This window comes from Xenopus tropicalis, chromosome 3, assembly GCF_000004195.4.
Source record: "Xenopus tropicalis strain Nigerian chromosome 3, UCB_Xtro_10.0, whole genome shotgun sequence".
In the NCBI taxonomy this organism is placed as follows: domain Eukaryota; kingdom Metazoa; phylum Chordata; class Amphibia; order Anura; family Pipidae; genus Xenopus; species Xenopus tropicalis.
The window spans coordinates 49,906,068-49,925,301 of NC_030679.2; the positions used below are offsets into that span (position 1 = coordinate 49,906,068).

The following is a 19,234-nucleotide window of genomic DNA, read 5'->3' on the forward strand; positions in this document are numbered from 1 at the left end:
TGAGTGCTTATGGCTGTATTTACATAGACCTTTCTGATCAAGCTTACTTAGGTTTTACCTTTCCTTCTCCTTTAAAACCTTAATATACAATGATACTGATATCTTGTACAGGTATGGGATCCCTTATCCGGAAACCCATTATCCAGAAAGCTCCGAATTATGGAAAGGCTGTCTCCCATAGACTCCATTATAAGCAAATAATTCTAATTTTTAAAAATGATTCCCTTTTTCTCTGTAGAAATAAAACAGTACCCTGTACTGTAATAAGAATATATAAATCAATATTTGCCTAAATCCTGCCTGTGTGTTTTCTCAATAGAAGGCTGTATTTCATTTCAAGAGCATTCAACGCTACAAAGCAGGTACAGTTCCTCCAAGATTAATGACAGCAACTGCTGTGACTTTTAGATCTTAATTATTTAAAAAATGCTACAGGTATGGGACCTATTATTCAGAATGCTCAGGGCCTGGGGTTTTCCGGATAAGGGGTCTTTCCGTAGTTTGGAACTTTATATTTTAAGTGTAGTAAAAAAATATTTAAACATTAAATAAACCCAATAGGATTATTTTGCTTCCAACAAAGATCAAGTATATCTAAGTTGGGATGAAGTACAAGGTACTGTTTTATTATTAGAGAGAAAAGGGAAATCATTTTTAAAAATGTGAATTATTTGATTATAATGGAGTCTATGGAGAGATGACCTTCCCGTAATTCGGAATTTAAAAACTGATTTCCTTTTTCACTGTAGTAATAAAACACTACCTTGTACTTGATCCCAAGTAAGATATAATTAATCCTTATTGGATGCAAAACAATCCTATTGGGTTTAATTAATGTTTTAATGTTTATATGTACCTTGTGCTGCCTTAGGCCACTACAGAAGTACCCCTACCGTAGTATGGCATATAATTTTTTTTATCCCCAAAACCATTTACACCAACAGCATTTTAACTTTCTAGACTGCAGCAACCAGCTAGGGCCAGCAGATGCTGCTCTCTACATATATAAAGGGAGGCAGCAAAAAGGATGCAGGTTTTCATCAACCTTTCACACCAACCATTGATGAATTGCTTTCTTATTAACTCACAACAAAGGGACTGTAGCTGTACACCATGTAACAAATATGCAGGAAGTATTTCACCTTGCGCTGCGTGTGTTGATGGTCTTTTGCCCAGTGCTGTGTCACTAAGGATATTATTTTTTTGATAACATTATCGTGCAACAGGTCTCTGTGCAAGGCTGAAATATAGATGTGCTTAAGGTACAAAGGTTTTATTAGTGGTTTGTAGAGGAAGGAAAAGCATTGTGTTTTTTTGCTTTGTCATTGTGGTAGCTAAGGTCAACAAGCAGGTGCTGATAAGAGAACGGAAAGGAGAGCTTCTGGCTTCACTGTGCAACTCCTGGGGATGATGGTTCCAGAGCTTCACAATGGGCAATTCTGTGAAAAAAGGGAAAGCTGTATTTGTCGATCAGACTCAAGTCAAGAGCATGCGGCTCTACAAAGCAGGTACAGTTTCATCATAAAAGATGATGGGAACCACTATTTTGCTGTGAGATGAATATTTTACAGAACACACCTTTAATGTATAATTATATATATATATATATATATATATATATATATATATATATATATATATATATTAGTGTTTTGCTTGGGTAGGGCAGACAGCACTACACACAGGATGGGAACTACTTGCAAACTTTTTCTGTTAGCAAACTATTTAAATGAGTACAATGTAAATCCAGCAATGATCAGCACTCACACAACCATTTTGTGCTTTATTTTATATACTCCTGCATGCAGCAGTACTATAGGGTTGATATACAGGGCTTTACTTGTAATGTGTGGCAAGGTGTAAGGCACAAAATAGTAGAATATTTGTGCCCGTAATAATAATCTTGAGCATTGAGGCTGTTTGCCATAATCCAGTCATTTATTTAATGTATACTACCTGTATTTTTCCCCTGTGTAATCTATGACCCAAATGATGAGTGTAAGCATAGGTACATAATAACACAGATTTAGTGGGAGCTTAGCCTTCCCAAATAGAAACAAATTTGTATTCATAAATAAATACAGGTATAGGACCCATTATCCAGAATGCTCGGGACCAAGGGTATGCCAGATAAGGGGTCTTTCTGTAATTTCTGGATCTCCATACCTTAAGTCTACTAAAAAAATCAATAAAACATTAATTAAACTCAATAGGATTGTTTTGCATCCAATAAGGATTATTTATATCTTAGTTGGGATCAATTACAAGGTACTGCTTTATTACTACAAAGAAAAAGAAAATCAGTTTTAAAATTCTGAATTATTTGATTAAAATGGAGTCTATGGGAGACAGGCTTTCCGTAATTCGGAGCTTTCTGGGTAACGGGCTTCCAGATAAGGGATCCCATACCTGTATATGTTTTCCAATTGCAAGCCTCCCCAAACAAAAATGTCACCCTCAACCCCTTGGATCTAAATAACATAATACCCTTATTAAGGCAGCTGACAATTTGACGATGAAGTGAATAGAGAAGGAAAAGTGGAAAGAAAAGCACAGCCTAGATTAAAAGAATAAAAATTCTTTACCCTGCTGACCAGGAAGAACTACAGCAAGGCCCGGATTTGTGGCGAGGCCACAAAGGCCCGGGCCTAGGGCGGCATAAACATAGGGGCGGCATGCCGCCCCGCCGCACGCAAATTTTTAAAATTTTGCTCCCATACGGAGCAATGGGGACCTCTCCCCACTGCTCCGTATGGGAGTTTTAACTTTGGCGCATGCGCATGCGCGTCAGCGCGGCGGCAGGGGAGGAGGAGGTGGTTTGCGCATGCGCGCTCGTACTGCGGGTGGGGGCGGTAGGGGGCGCCGAATGGGGGCGGCCTCGGGGCGCGTCATTTAGAAATCCGGCGCTGACTACAGCAGAGTGCTACATATCATCTGCTATCTGTCCCTTTGAGGTTCAATGCATGTGAATGTGTATGTTTTTGAAAATTATGTTGCACTGAGTCTTGAGTGGCTACTGTACCTTGCTGCTGAGTATGATCACCTTGCTATAAAGGTTTATGAGCAGTTCAAAAGCTTATAAACTAAGCTTAGTGCAGCTGAGCACAACTGTGCTCAGAGCTAAAACAATGTATTTTTTTGGTTGCTTCTTCTGCCTGAAATAAACCAAGGCTGTGTCGATAGTAACCTGTCATAATTCCTGAGAATGGCTTATATAAAAGCATATGGCATGTGGCCTCATGACTTTATATGGTATTGGAACTCCTTGGTGATTTCTAATATCTTTATATTATTCCCTACATGTTATACAAAAGCCATGAATAACCTGTAAAATAACTTATAAAGGGAGCTTGATGATGTGAGTCACATGACTCACAAATGTGTGAGTTATAAGATATAATGCACTCCTTATTTTAAAACATAAAGATATTAGTGGTAATTTACTTAGACCCTGGGCAGAAATTCAAGTGTACTAAAAGGCTCAAAAGTGTGTCTCTATATGTTTTTATATAGTCATACTGAGCAATGACTATATGCCTTATATAATGTATGTATGTAATACAATTAGGAACTGGGTATAATCTGTAACTCCACAGAGTTTTTCCATCCCTTTTTTTTTTAATTAAATTGAAGGGTACCCACACATGGTTTAGTTATAGTCCTTTTATGTGCTATACACATCTGTGCATATTATGGAAAAGTTTATGTAGTACTTTTATCCTGCAAACATACATCTGCTGCAATTGTACCTTGCTCAGCTTAGTCAGTCCAATACCTTTTAGTTCAAAGTCCTTGGCCACAGTTCCATGGCTATAAAATAGCTGCACAGTTGTATTGCTGTGTATCTCTGTCTATATTATGATGGCAGCAATAGTACATAGGTGGTAGCTGTAATTCTAATCTTAATTGTGTTTCTAAGATTCTATTTCCTTCTCTGTTTTATTTGCTGAGCATGCTGTTACATTTGAATTAGGTTGGATATTTGTCCAAATCTGTGCTGAAAGATACTATATTTGACTGTGGTTTGCATGCGTCCCTACTAGAAAGTGCTCCAAAACTAGTCACAACTTGCAATTGTGGTGCCATTTTAGGTGTTGCTTGCAACGTGTATTAGGACTTGGTCATCTGCAAAAATGCATTGACGCTAATACAGGCACAGTCAGGTGAAGGTATCCCCTCTTTCTTTGAATCTCTAGGTTGCCTAAACAACCAGGAGCCCCATACTATTAAAGAAACAGTAACATCAAAAAATTAAAGTGTTTTAAAGTAATTAAAATATAATGTGCTGTTGCTCTGCAAAAAACTGGTGTTTTTGCTACAGAAAAGCTACTATATAAATAAGCTGCTGTGTAGCCATGGGGGCAGCCATTCAAGCTGGAAAAAAGGAGAAAAGGCACAGGTTACATAGCAGATAACTAGTAGATAACCCCATATAATAGGGGTTTATCTATTATCTGCTAAGTAACCTGTGCCTTTTCTCCTCTGAATGGTTGCCCCTATGGCTACACAGCAGCTAACTTATATAAACTATAGTAGTCTTTCTGAGGCAAACACACCAGTTGTAGCAATGCAGGGCAACAGTACATTATATTGGTATTATTTTTATACACTTTCATTTTTTGGTGTTACTGTTCCTTTAAGTTAGCGGTGACCATAGGTGTCAATTATTAACTCATTAGTCAACTAGTACCCCCCCCCCCCGGGTAGTGGGCTTTGCCAACAAGTAGAATGAGGCCTCAATGAAAACAAAATGCCCCTTGCACACATACAGGTATAGGATCTGTTATCCAGCATTCTCGGGACCTGGGGTCTTCCGGATAAGGGATCTTTCCATAGTTTGTATCTCAATGGTTTAAATGATTAAAAATTATTAAAACATTACATAAACCCAATAAGATTGTTTTGCATCCAATAAGGATTAATTACATCTTAATTTGGATCAAGTACAAGGTACTGTTTTAATATTACAGAGAAAAAGGAAATCATTTCTAAAAATTAGAATTATTTGCTTATAATGGAGTCTATGGGAGATGGCCTTTCCGTAAGCCGAAACTTTCTGGATAACAGGTTTCCGGATAAGGGATCCTATACCTGTATATGAAAATGTTGTCAAAACAATTCATTCTACATGCTTAGCTCATGTCTCCAATGTTTTGGAAGCCGTTCTGCACACCCGCTACTGGCCCACCACCACTGATAGGTCCACACCTCCAGCAGATAAAGGAGTCGTCATTTTATGTGAAGCTCAACCTCAGTCTGTGGCCATTTTGGAGGTAGGAGGCTGCAACTCCACTCCTTACGTTGTTTACTAGAATTCATATTAGTTATAGAACTGCTGCCATTTTAGAACAAATCCCCTAAAACATTTAGCCAATACATATCTTGGCATTAGTAAGTAGATCGAATAATGGGAAACAGGTATATCTAGAAAAGTTTATTGATAGCTCATGATTACTTATGAGTTGTCAGATGTCACAGAAGGAATCCTGTATTTTCTTAATTACAAAATCAGTGGTTTAAGAAAAACAGCTATTTTACTTTTCTTGAGATGAATTTTGTTTTTTTTTTACAAATATGTACCCTGTTACAATTGTTTGGTAATACAGTACAGGTATGAAATCTGTTACCCGGAAACATCCGGTCATCATAGACTTTGTCATACAGGTATAGGACCTTTTATCCAGAATGCTCGGGACCCGGGACTTTCCGGATAAGGGATCTTTCCGTAATTTGGATATTCATGCCTTATGTCTACTAAAAAATCATTTAAACATAATTTAAAACCAAAAGGATTGTCTTGCCTCTAATAAGGATTAATTATACCTTAGTTGGGATCAAATACAAGGTACTGTTTTATTAATACAGAGAAAAAGAAAATCATTTTTAAAAATTAGAATTATTTTCTTATAATGGAGTCTATGGGAGATGGCCTTTCTGTAATTCAGAACTTTCTGGATAACAGGTTTATAGATAAGGGATCCCGTACCTGTAATAAAACAGTACATTACAGCCTGAATCTGAGGTGAGAACCATGCAGGGGGCCAGTTAATCTCAGTACTGATACCATTTAATGCTTACTCAAAGGTAAGCCATCAAAGCAGCCAGACAGGTGGGGGGCCACACAGAGGGGGGTTGCGGGCCGCATGCGGCCCGCGGGCCGCCAGTTGGACAGCACTGCTGTAGATGATGCATGGAGTTCCAAATTAGAGAAAAATCCCAGGTCCCGAGCATTCTGAATAACAGGTCCCATAACTGTAGGAGAAAATGACATATGTGGAAAGAAAATCATTTTTAAAAATTAGAATTATTTTCTTATAATGGAGTCTATGGGAGATGGCCTTTCTGTAATTCAGAACTTTCTGGATAACAGGTTTATAGATAAGGGATCCCGTACCTGTAATAAAACAGTACATTTAATTTTTTAGCAATACAATGTATGGGGATTTAAAGCAAGGCAAAACCATTATCCAGAAAACAACAAGTTCTTAGCATTCTGGTTAACAGGTCCCATACCTATATTACTAAAGTATAGAGCAGTAGGGGATTGCCCTTGCTGTATGAGTTCAAATTATACTATGTCATCTATGACAACGATAATGATCCTGCTATAATATAAACTAGATTTGCGTGACTATGCACTACAAACTGGTTTGAAAGTATTTCATATATTATTTATATAACTTATTGCAAGGTTATTATTATCTTGGTATTATCCTTACATTTTATTGCTTATTGCAGGCTTCCCAGTGCTTTACAAGGGTACACTTAAAATCCACAATAAGTACTTCTGCTGAATGATTTTAAAAATAATCATAAAGACAGACTTTGCAACCTTATATTGTTGATACCTTATCAGAAGGAGTAGAAATAAGTGTAATATTAAGTAATAATCAGCAATGCACTGGTATCTAGTAATTTCGTCAGTCAGATTGCCACATCCTGGACTGGACCTGGCCATTGTATGCCCCAACATGGTTTTTTGAGTGGAATATTATCATAGATGTTTCAAAATATGGATCTTTATAGGTAATTGCCATTGATGAAATATGATTACATATAAGTTGGGCAATTTTAAATATATAGGCAAAATGCAACAACTTCACTAAAATATTTGATTAAATGGTAATAAGGCAGAAATTCTAGACTTTCAAACATGTATAGAAAACCGTCATCCAGAAAGCTCTATATTAAGGGAAGGTCATCTCCCATAGATTCCATTTTAATCAAATAATTCAAATATTTAAAAACAATTCCCTTTATCCCTGTAGATCAGTGCTGTCCAACTTCTACGGTGCCGAGGGCCGGAATTTCTCTAGCATACATGGTGGAGGGCCGCTAATGGAAGCCAGTTTTGACCACTCCCCTTTTTGAAACCACACCCACTTCAAACCACACCTATTTTATCACAATGGTGGTAGCACAGCAAAATCCTAAATGCTTGGTCCTTACTGTGGGGATATCAACCATCATTCATATGTGAAAGAATTATGTCATATTAAGATATACCCTTAAATTCCATATGCCTCCTCCTCCCCTGTGGATAGCAGAGCAACCCCCAGTACATAATTACACACCTTAGGGACCATTTAATGGCTATTTCCAACTGCTAACAAACTCCCACAACAAACCCCTTGCCAGGTTCACCTCCCACAAGCAGCATAGGGCAAGCAGAGTATGGCACACACAGGAAGCACTCTGCCTGTCCTAAGCTGTCTGTGCGTGCCATACTCTGCCTGTCCTACCCTGCCTGTGTGTGCCATACTCTGCCTGCCCTACCCTGCCTGTGTGTGCCATACTCTGCCTGTCCTACCCTGCCTGTGTGTGCCATACTCTGCCTTCCCTATGCTGCCTCTGTGTGCCATACTCTGCCTGCCCTACCCTGACTGTGTGTGCCATACTCTGCCTGCCCTACCCTTCCTGTGTGTGCCATACCCTCCCTGACCTATGCTGCCTGTGTGTCCCATACTCTACCTGCCCTATGCTGGCTGTATGTGCCATACTCTGCCTACAGTACCTATGTCTGAGGTGTGAAGAAGTGAACAATGTGAGTGATTACAGTCTGAGCCTGAGGTGTGAACACTGCAGGGGGTGAACAATGCAGGTATTAAAAGGTGTGAAAAACACAGGGGATTACATGTTTAAACAATACAGAGGGATTACAGCCTGAATCTGAGGTGAGAACCATGCAGGGGGCCAGTTAATCTCAGTACTGATACCATTTAATGCTTACTCAAAGGTAAGCCATCAAAGCAGCCAGACAGGTGGGGGGCCACACAGAGGGGGGTTGCGGGCCGCCAGTTGGACAGCACTGCTGTAGATGATGCATGGAGTTCCAAATTAGAGAAAAATCCCAGGTCCCGAGCATTCTGAATAACAGGTCCCATAACTGTAGGAGAAAATGACATATGTGGACATTAGAGTTTTGAGTAAATCCTGTTTTGAACATCTATAAATCTCTAGTATAACAAGCACAGTACTTAATTTCCTGTGGATGAAACTTTTTTCTGTGCTACAATAACCTTTGAATTTCTGGCCTATTTACTAAGGAGTGCTTTATTTCACTGTATTTCTTTGTACTACCATAGGGAAATCAGGCAGAATCCTGACTTCCTACACTTTTGATTGACCTGGCCTAGAACTTCGGGCTGTTGGGTTACATACCAAGAATTTTAAAAAGTGGGATTTTACCTTTAATAGTCTGTGTTGCTTTGAAGAGTTTCACATAGCCAGTGGAATTAGCTATTTTAAACTTCCGCTTGAGTGTATGCCATGACTCTCTCTGTTTGGCTTCACACTACTTATATTAAGAAATAGCTGTTTGTAGAAGAGGCTGCCTTTCTTAAAGCATTCTATAACATTTTGTCCTATTCAGCCTTAGAAGATCAGAGCAGTAAATCACCAGAAATACCCAAATGTAAAACTAATGAAAATGAAGACAATGGATGGAGGACAGACAAGAATAAAAGTGGCCTTAAAATCGAAATTGAGGAATACATCTGTTCCAGTGATGTGGTTATCTTCAGCAAGACGTCATGCAACAGCTGTGCAAAAGTATTTTCTCTTGATTTTTTTTAAATATTTTGTTTACAAACCTGAATAAGTGTGTGATAGAATATGGCTTAGTCGTGGAGGATATGGATAAGTCGTGGAGGGCTATGGGACACAATAAAGAACATTGCAAATATCATCTTCTGAATGTTAGCTTAGGCCAGGTTAAAACTGGGCATAATTAAGCATAATTGCTTTACATTCCCATTAGACAAATATAAAGAAAAAAAAATGAATGTATAGTAGTTGACTGTGGTGTGCATAAGTGCAAGAGAAGCAGAAGTGGAAGAAGATTTGTTGAGGTATTTGAGAACTATGTTGTTCTATCACAAAATCCTATTTTTTTTGGTCCAAAGAAATACTAATCAAACTTCAGCCAAAAGTGGGTAAGCTTAAAATGAATAATATGCTACTTTCTAGCAATGCAATGGCTATCTCCCTGGAGATCTTTGCTGATTTAATAATAGTAAAAGAATAGCTGAAATTGGGTCTTAACAACAACATTCCTACCCTAGCACCAATGTTTGTCACTAAGCAAGAATTAATGTGTAAATCACAGGTAAGGGGCAATAGGAAGATACCTGTTAACTTTCGTAAAAACAGCCCTGTAAAAAATGATGGAGGGGGGAGTCAGTAAATAATTTGCTTTTGTCACCTCAGTAGACAGGGTTTGTCAGGACAGGTGGGGCCTGGAATGGATAAATGTGTGGTTTTAGGGTTAACGTGGGCAAAGCTTAGGCAAACTGCAAGTTTGTGTGGATGTTCTCGTCCTTACAAATTTAGAGACTGACCAGTATGCCAGGAGACCTAGTTTATTTTCCCAGTCTAGAATCGTGAAGTCAGACCCGTTATGGCCATTTCTAAAACAAGAAAACTGTATGTCTCTATTCTAATTTGTCTGTTTATGATACCATCTTGCAAATGTATACATATTTTTCACAGTTCTGGCATAAAGATGTACTGGTCATACAGTATAAATACTGTGCCCCTAGGAAAACTTGGCTTATCTTACAGACATGTTAGTTCCTGCACACATTTTATGAAGGTAATTACTGTTCTTTAGCAATATGTGCAGTCATCTAAAAAATAAACCTTAATTGGGCAGTACAAACTAAAAACAGAGAGTGACCAGAGATACTTAGGATTTAGGATTATTCCCAAAAATAAGTTATAATATTAAAAAATTATATAGCTTGTGGTAGGGAAATTTGGTGGCCTTTGCAATTTTATAATGTTACTCATAAAAAAAACCAAAAAAAAACTAAAGAAGTTGTTTAACATAACATTTTTACAAATAGTCTTTTATACATTTTCTTATATATGTAGGTGAATATTACATAGAGTTTTACTTAGCAAGACAAGTTATATCACATGCTTTTAAAATTCAGTATTAAAGACTATAATATGTTTATAATAACCTTATTTACAGGGGGTTTGCTGTATTGGAAGGGACAGAGCCTTATATTGGAATGTGTGCATTATGTTGGTTTATTGAAAAGAAATAATGCAATATTACCTTTCATTTGCTGAAGACGCAGTGAGCTGCGGTGCCAAGAATAGCATTTTTGGAATGATTTTGTTTGTGTTCTTTGTGCAGGTAAAAGACCATTTTGACCAAATGGGTATTACATATCTGACAGTGGAACTAGATCAAATAGGTAAGGACATTTTATGTTTTAAAAGTTTTCTTAGTGCTTAGTGGGGGTTGTTTAGTAATGAGGGGTCCTGTATCAAATTTTGTACCAGGGCTTCATCCTTATTAGTTGGCATCTTCTTTGGGCCTCCTCATAAGCATGATGGTTGATCTTCTTGACCATCAAGTATAGTTTCACTAATCTACACCATAGGGGTGTGTCTGCAGGTGGCAGCATACTGATACATGCCAGACTCTAATTTTGAAAATAGTTCTATCAGGGTCACAAGTTGCCATTTACTGAAGATACTGATCCACAGAGCACCCCTTAGCTAGACAATACCATTATATTATATATAACACATCATTGTATTAGATAATTTCAAATTTTAGCTTCTGCAGCCCTTCAGGTTGGATATTTGTGACTTAAATAGTTTGATTTTAAATTGAAGCTTCCTATGTTTCCTGGTCCTTCCTATGTCTAATGCTGTCCCAGACCCCAGGTAAAGTCACAGGAAAAGCTGGTGTAGTCATAAGTTAGAAGAATTGTTGGTTATGAATTAAAGGAACTTTTTTTTAAAGACGGAAAACTTGTTCATCAGGAACTCCTATTTGAAATTCCCTCATTACAGTGAGAGATTTACCAACAAGGAAACATTCATTTACATTTTGCTATGTCATGCTGAGCATCACACTAAGGTGAGCAGGTGTCAGTTATTAAAGAAGTTCTGTGTAGTTAATTATAGTGACTATGGTGATTAGGTGAAGTTGCATGGTTACATACAGTACCTTTTGTTGAAAGACTCTGCAAAATCTAATTGATAGCAAGCACAATATTCTGTTACACTGTTCATTTATTTTAGAAAAAATCATAGATAAAGGGAGTACAAGTTTTGCACCCTTACTTTCCCCACTGAATCATTAATGTAGTATTAGCTTACTCAATCATTTAAAGGAGAACTAAAGCTTAACTAAATAAATGTTAAACATTATGTCTGGGCTTCAGGACCAGCCCAAGGCAACCACAGTCCTTTAGCAGGGAAGAGCTGTGCCTACAAAGATGCCCCCAGTAGCTCCCCATCTTCTTTTTTGCCGATTCCCTGCACATGCTCTGTGTTGCTGTCACTTACCTGAGCTTAGGGACCGACTCACAATATACTGTATATATAGAATATAAATGTAACAGTAAAAGGCTGATTAGTAATTCATTCAGATTCACATAACATGGCAGCTCTGAAAAAAGTGCAATTAGCATCAGAATTTAATAATCAGACCTGTAGCATCAGTTTATATTACAGGCCAACCTCATTTTCTGCTTGATAATTTGCAATGACCCCTAAGGTTAGCTTCTCAACAGCTGCTCAGAGCACACTGAGCATGTGCGCTGTTCCGGACCGTTCCAAGAATCCAAGATGGGGAGCTCCTATGAAAACTGTAAAGACTTGAATCATTACTACTATAGAGATGCTGAAACTTTTGGCTAGTGCAGTCAGTTTAGTTTATAAAATATGGCATTTCTAGCCATATTCATTTTTAGGGTTTAGTTTGCCTTTAAAAAAAGCCCAAGAACAATTCTAGTAAATAAAAATTGCTAGGTTGCATTGATAGCAAATGGATTTAATTTAATTAAAATGCAGTCAGTGCAGGCAGGTCTTCTAGCTGGATTTCTAGACATGTCCCTGATTTTTCATACAATCTGGTAACTTAAATTTAGCTACTGGCACAGTTGCTGCTAGTTGCTGCTGGAGTATTAACACCAGTGACAAATATAGCTTTAGATATTTCTTGAAATGATAAGTAAAAAAACTAAAATTATGGAAAAAAAGTCAGAGAAAAAATCAGGATAAAGGGCTTTTTTCTTTATGTTCAATGAATATCTGAACAAGCCCTGGTCAGATATCAATTTGGGATAGAAGCAGCTAAGAATAGGAACCGGGTGTAAACAAATGAAAAGATGACCTTTTAGGATACCAGGCTTTCTGCTGCAGAAACTATGGATATTTTTTTCGTGAGGATTCCCAGAGACATATCTGGAAGCAATGATAAAAAGACTCTAGAAATAACCAAATCAGGCAAAAAAAAAAAGCAGCTAAGAATAGGACCTGGGTGTAAACAAATCAAAAGGTAATCCCAGGGTTTCTGCCACAGAAACTATCTCTTATGCGAGGATGTAAGTAGCAGCAATGATAAAAAGCAGACTCTAGGGGGCTGATTTACTAACCCACGAACCCGAATGGGAAAAATTCCGATTGGCAAACGAACATTTTGCGACTTTTTCGTATTTTTTGCAATTTTTTCGTAGCCGTTACGACTTTTTTTGTAAATTGTCGCGACGTTTTCGTAACCATTACGACTTGCGTGAATTGAACTTTTTCGTATTGAGGGCTCGTAAACTGCGGGCAAAACTTTCAGACTTAGCATGATTTTGGAAGCCTCCCATAGGACTCAATGGCACTCTGCAGCTCCAACCTGGCCCAAGGAAAGTCTCCCATAGGGCTCAATGGCACTCTGCAGCTCCAACCTGGCCCAAGGAAAGTCTCCCATAGGACTCAATGGCACTCTGCAGCTCCAACCTGGCCCAAGGAAAGTCTCCCATAGGGCTCAATGGCACTCTGCAGCTCCAACCTGGCCCAAGGAAAGTCTCCCATAGGACTCAATGGCACTCTGCAACTCCAACCTGGCCCAAGGAAAGTCTCATATAGGACTCAATGGCACTCTGCAGCTCCAACCTGGCCCAAGAAAAGTCACGATACTGAAGCTTGAATGAATCCGAAACTTTCATACTCGGCGCGAAGGCTACGAAAAAGTCGCGACAATTTGCGCAAGTCGTAACGCTACGAAAAAGTCGCGACATTTTGCAAAAAAATCGCAAAATACCGAGCATTAAGAAAAAAACGCATTCGGACGCCTTCGGACCGTTTGTGGATTAGTAAATCAGCCCCTAGGAATGAGCAAATCAGGCAAAAAGCTAAATGGTCAGGAGGGGTAAAGAATTAGCATGGCCAATCAGAGCACAAATATGTACCTGATAAGAAATGCTGAAAGTGGGACATTGCAAGTACCCTGTAGTCTGCTACAGATTTTTAAGGTGTACTTCCCCTTTGACTACACCTTTCCTGAAAATTATGTTTCTTGTCATTACTTTTTTAAAAAAAAAAATCATCCCTCATTATTTCACCAGAAATATAGGGCCAGTTTTTGCGAAACGGATACCTTTTTGGAATCATGCGAGATATTTTCTGTATCGTCTAAGATGAGTACTAAGTGGCACGTCATTGTTGCTCACATGTTTTATAAAAAGCTGGTATTGTGCCAGTCATTGAATCATGATTTATAGGAAGTGAGTGGCACAGTTATTGAGAAATAAAAATTCTCCACCTCTTTTGGCAAGTCTGATTGTAATAGTTTATAAATGGAGAGATCACTGTTTGATTTCACAGAGAACGGGCACAAACTGGAAGAACTGCTATATGAGCAAACCATGGAAACATCTTTACCCAGTGTTTTTGTGAAGGAAAAGCATATAGGAAACTATGATGACATTTTAAAGGTAAGATATGTTCAACATTAGGTACCTAAGGTACCCTTTTTCATGGCTACAAAGGAGTAGGAGTCTTTTTGGTCTCTTGTGCAATAATATTTCTCAGTGCCTTTTCTGAATTAGAGGCAGTGTTTGCTGATAAATTTGGTGCATACATATAACTGCTCTTAATGCCTGCCTAGCAATTTAGTGTTGTGCTGTGAATGATCACTTTGTACTTAAGCTGTATTTTTATTATTAGGGCTTTTTTTTAGATATGTACCTTTCTATTCAGCTTCTCTATTCTGCTAGTCTTCTAAAAGTTTCTACTATTAACTAGAACTAAATTAAATACAAGGTTACATTTATTGTTAGGGATAATGTTTCGATTCCAGTTGTGACACCATTTGCAAAATGTTTGTATGTCCTCTGACTCTCCCCCACTCCAAAAACATACAGGCAGGCTAATTGCCTTTTGATAAAACTCACCATTATTATTATCATTATTATTAATTATTAACATATACTAAGAAAACACCAGCATATTCCATAGTGCTGTACAGTAAATGGGAGTATACAATGAACATACAGATTACATTTTTAAAAAAATCAAATAACCAATACAAGAGGTAAAAAAGAGGACCCTTCCCAAAAAGAGCTTAGAATGTAAGACCATAGTGTATATATGTGTGTGTGTGATAGGGATCTTAGATTGTAAGCTTCTCTGGGCAATGGCTGATGTGAACAAAGTATAACATGTAAGTGTTGTGGAAAATGTTCATTATTTCATATTAATAATTATTGTTACGTTTTAGTCAGGCTCTCTTCTATTTCTTTCTTAGTTTTGGCTTTTAAAGCCAGTTTTAATGATTAGTGGTTTGTGTATGGGCATGATTGCAATAAAGACAATCAAAACTATGATGTTAATATATGAGAGATGATAAGCCAAAAGAAAAAAACAGACTGAGCACAGGCCCAGTGTGTCTATGTGGTCACCAGAATTTAACTTGAGTGGTCTGCAGTGGTTTTCATGCTGTAATGTAAATTTTATTTATGTGTGGCCAGATTTAAAAGTGAGCCTTGTGTACTTAATCAATCCAAAGTAAACAAGCTATTTTACTCAGATCCTCTCTAGAATCTATATAAATCCGATGACACTGATGACTCAAAGAGTGTGAATTGTGACAGGCAAATAGTAATGATTGTAAAAACTTTTGGTCTAGAGGGATCATTGCCTAATGTCTGACTAAGAACATTCACCCCCTTAGTCATTTGCCTACAAGGAATGCTGCCATTCTAACCAATGATAACCAGATCAGCGTTCAGATTACAAACAGCTATGACAGTTGGTACACGTTGTAACTTCTTATTTTACAATTATTAACAGCAATAAACTCTAGTGTAAGAAAGGAATCTCAGTTTAATCAGACATGAATGCTCTTGATGCTAGAAACAGTATCACTGCATTGGAATTGCATATTATTATAACGTTTATCAGCAAAATAACATAGATGTTAACCATAATGATCATTTGCATCTTTTTTTATAAATCTTTACATACAGCCTTCGTGTCATATTTTTGTTCTTCAAGACAGTTAGCTTAAATAGACAAAAGGATCACACACCAATGATATCATAAAGCTAACTGTCTATAAATAAAAAATGACTCCAGCACAAAGCCTGCAGATAAAGGGAAAGATTGCTAAGAGGGGAATAATATAACTTAAAACTTAAAAATATCTGAATTATTTTTATCCAAGGTTTCTGGCCAGTTGCTGACCTTAGAGTAACCTTATAACAAGAGGTGGAAATTATCTCTATTGTCAGCTCATACTGTATCTGTCACACCTATCATTTAAGGTTTAAAGGTGAGTTAGAGTGTGCAATTAGCTGGAAGCATTCAAGGAACATATCTATAGTTTTTGAATGATACGCCTACCCTTTCTGCTTCTTTCCAGCTTGCAATTTAAAATACTAACCAGTTATTGGGGTCACTAAGCCTCGCAACCAAAAATGTATTCTCTTTAAGGCTACAATTATATTGTTATTGTTACTATGTATTACTTATCTTTCTCTTTTTTCTGTCATTCAAATCACTGCCTGGTTGCTAGGGTAAACTGGACCCTAACAAACAGATAATTCCAAACTGGAGAGCTGATGAACAAAAAGCCAAACCATTAAAGCCACAATAAATAAGGCACCCCCAGCGGTGACATTATGGTTATTTCTATGTTCAGACGCCCCCCCGTCTACTAAATCACATTCGATAATCCAGAATAAGACAACAAATTAACCCCTGAGGCGAGTGATGGTAGTTCTGATATACATTTAACTCAATAATAATTAATCATTTTTAAAGATTCCACATAACCTTAAACTTTCATTTTCATGACTGCTTTATATTACTTTTATTTTTTTAGTATATTTGTAATTTTCACATTCATTAAAACCAAGCTGCAACATATTCATTTTACGAAATGAAAAACAAAAAGAAACCTCACAAAGCCATAAAGTTAATGTGCCTGCCTATATTATTATATTATTAGGTTCTAAGTCCTGTGTGGGCATTTTAAACTTAAAGTGTAAGCATTTTTTAAGGTGAGGCTGTGAAGTTATTACCTGTACAGGTAGTAATTTAACTTCATTTTTAACCATTGCGAAATTTAAAACATTAATGATTCCCGAGACTTGCCAATATATAATGCATCTTGCATCTGTAATCACAGGGCTAGGGTGTGGGTCAGCACAGTATATCCGAGGAATTCAATTATTCAAATTTCCCAACATCCTTGGAATTAAAGCCACACCTAAAATTATCCCCTTGGGGTGTTTATCTGTGTCAGAAAGTTATTTTCATTGCAAGTGCTTCTGATGAAATGCCCATCCCATAAATATATGTAAGGCACCGGAAGAGTGTTTGAGTCAGACGATACTGTAGATTTTTTCTGACAGAAAATGATTCCACATTTCCTATAAAATTAAATGAGATTATACTTGTCACTAGCATTGCATTTTTACATTAAGGTTCTATGTTAGAATTGTCATTTGTGTTCCTGATTGATTTAATTGTTTTGTGGCCTATTTTCCCAATTTCTATCCTAGTTGTCTAAAGAAAACCTGTTTCAGAAACTTCTGGAAACTAAAGAAGATAACCCTGATCGAAGCGGATATGACTACGACCTCATAGTTATTGGTGGGGGATCAGGAGGACTAGCTGCTTCCAAGGTAAATTGTTAATAAACTATTTTTTTTTCAGTTTTCTCAACAAAAAAAAGTTTTCTATTAGGCCCCAGGGCCAAACGATCGAATTAGCCTGGATTCTCCCGATATCGCCCACCCTTGGCGACATCGCCAAGCGAACGGATCTTAAGGTGTATGGGGACCTTTAGCAAGGTTGTTCCTGCTGCGCCAAAGGCTATATCATTCAGATCTTTGGGTCTTTCTATCTGCCAGTAGACCATAAAACTACTTACTTCTGTAAGGGGATTATAACACTTCAGGTAATAAGGGATTATAATGACGACTGTGGCTTGTTAGCTGTTATAAAATGTAGTCTTAAATTCCCCATACAACTGAAAGATCAGATGATTTGGCAATGTCACAAAATAATCAGGAGGTACACCAAATTTGAATAACGGGATACAATTGTTTGGCTCCTCGGTCAACATTCAGTTCCCACGGATAGCCTTTACAGATCAATCTCCCAAAAGGATTTTCCCTACCAGATATCAATCAGTTAGGCAGGTTTCTAAGCCCCACAAAGTGTTCAGGAGTGACCGAGAAGGCAGAAAATATTGTCCAGAAGCTCAGAGAAAAACCATGAAAATCCTCTTCCCAAGCCTGCCAGGAAATAACAAATACAAACATCTTAGTTGGCAATTGTATTTTAGCATTATTTCTTTCTTTATATCTTAAAGCTGTATTCGAGAATGTAACCATTTTTTCTCTTAGCAAATAATAGGGTGACTTTGCATGTTTTGCTTGAGATTATATAATTTGTGTAGGGCTGGTAAGGATACTTCAACTCAGCATTACAAACAAAAACAAAATATATGATGTGGATTTACTATATTCTTACAGTTCTTGTTGTTCCTTCCACAGGAGGCTGCAAATTATGGCAAGAAAGTGCTGGTACTAGACTTTGTGACTCCGACACCCCTTGGCACAAAATGGGGTATGTCATCATAAGACCTTTCAAAATGCATGTGTACACATACCACCTTCTAATATATATTGTGTGTTTGCATAGAAATGAATACTGACAGTATGGATACTCTATATGTGAATTATGCACAAAACTTTCTAGGCACCCATCTAGTGCCCAGTAAAACAGAATAAGATGTAATATGGAGCATTCATTTATGCCATGTGGCTGCAGTACTGGTAATGCAACACCATGCCATAAGTTTTGTAGCTCTGTACTTAGCCACAACTGCTTAGTATATGGTAATCTAAGGGCCTGCAAGTTTGCAACTCACAGCGCTGTAGCTTATACACTGTCTCATTTGCTGCTTGTGTTTCACCATTTATAATGTTACTCATTTTAGCACTTTAGATGATAATGATAATAGATAGATAGATCCTGATTTTGTAGGACTGGGTTAATATAATCAAGAGAGTTCCATGGTAATGCATCAGCAATCAAAATGTAAATTATTACTGATGCAGGTGCATGGTAAATTTATGAAATATGGATTATAAATCAGAACGGAGAAACGCAAAATTAATTATTATGAATACATATTTTAGCAAATCATGGTGTAAGGTATCAAATTAACCTGACTACCCCATGTAAAGCTATACATTATAAACAGCCCCTTTGTTTAAAAGCACATTATGTACAGCTGCATATATGTATGTGTATGTGATATAAATGCATAAACCTGTTTGTAATCCAGCCTATGATACTATATAGTATTCTGATGAATTGTTTTGCATTTTAATATTAAAAAAAAAGTCAATTTTGTGCTATCCATCCATTATATACCAGCCTCCGTATCTTCTTTATCATAGTAAACCAAATCATCTTCATT

General features: G+C 37.4%; 1 protein-coding gene across 1 annotated transcript in view; it reads left to right on the plus strand.

Annotated features, from left to right (window-relative positions):
- The first annotated feature begins 1,373 nt into the window (after positions 1-1,373).
- txnrd1 (thioredoxin reductase 1) overlaps positions 1,374-19,234 on the plus strand; it is a 37,992-nt gene continuing 20,131 nt past the window's right edge. The window contains 6 exon segments of the mRNA NM_001256471.1: positions 1,374-1,508; positions 8,873-9,051; positions 10,646-10,706; positions 14,122-14,231; positions 17,304-17,426; positions 18,303-18,375. Of these exon segments, the coding sequence (NP_001243400.1) occupies positions 1,430-1,508; positions 8,873-9,051; positions 10,646-10,706; positions 14,122-14,231; positions 17,304-17,426; positions 18,303-18,375 (625 nt within the window). The 5' untranslated portion in view covers positions 1,374-1,429.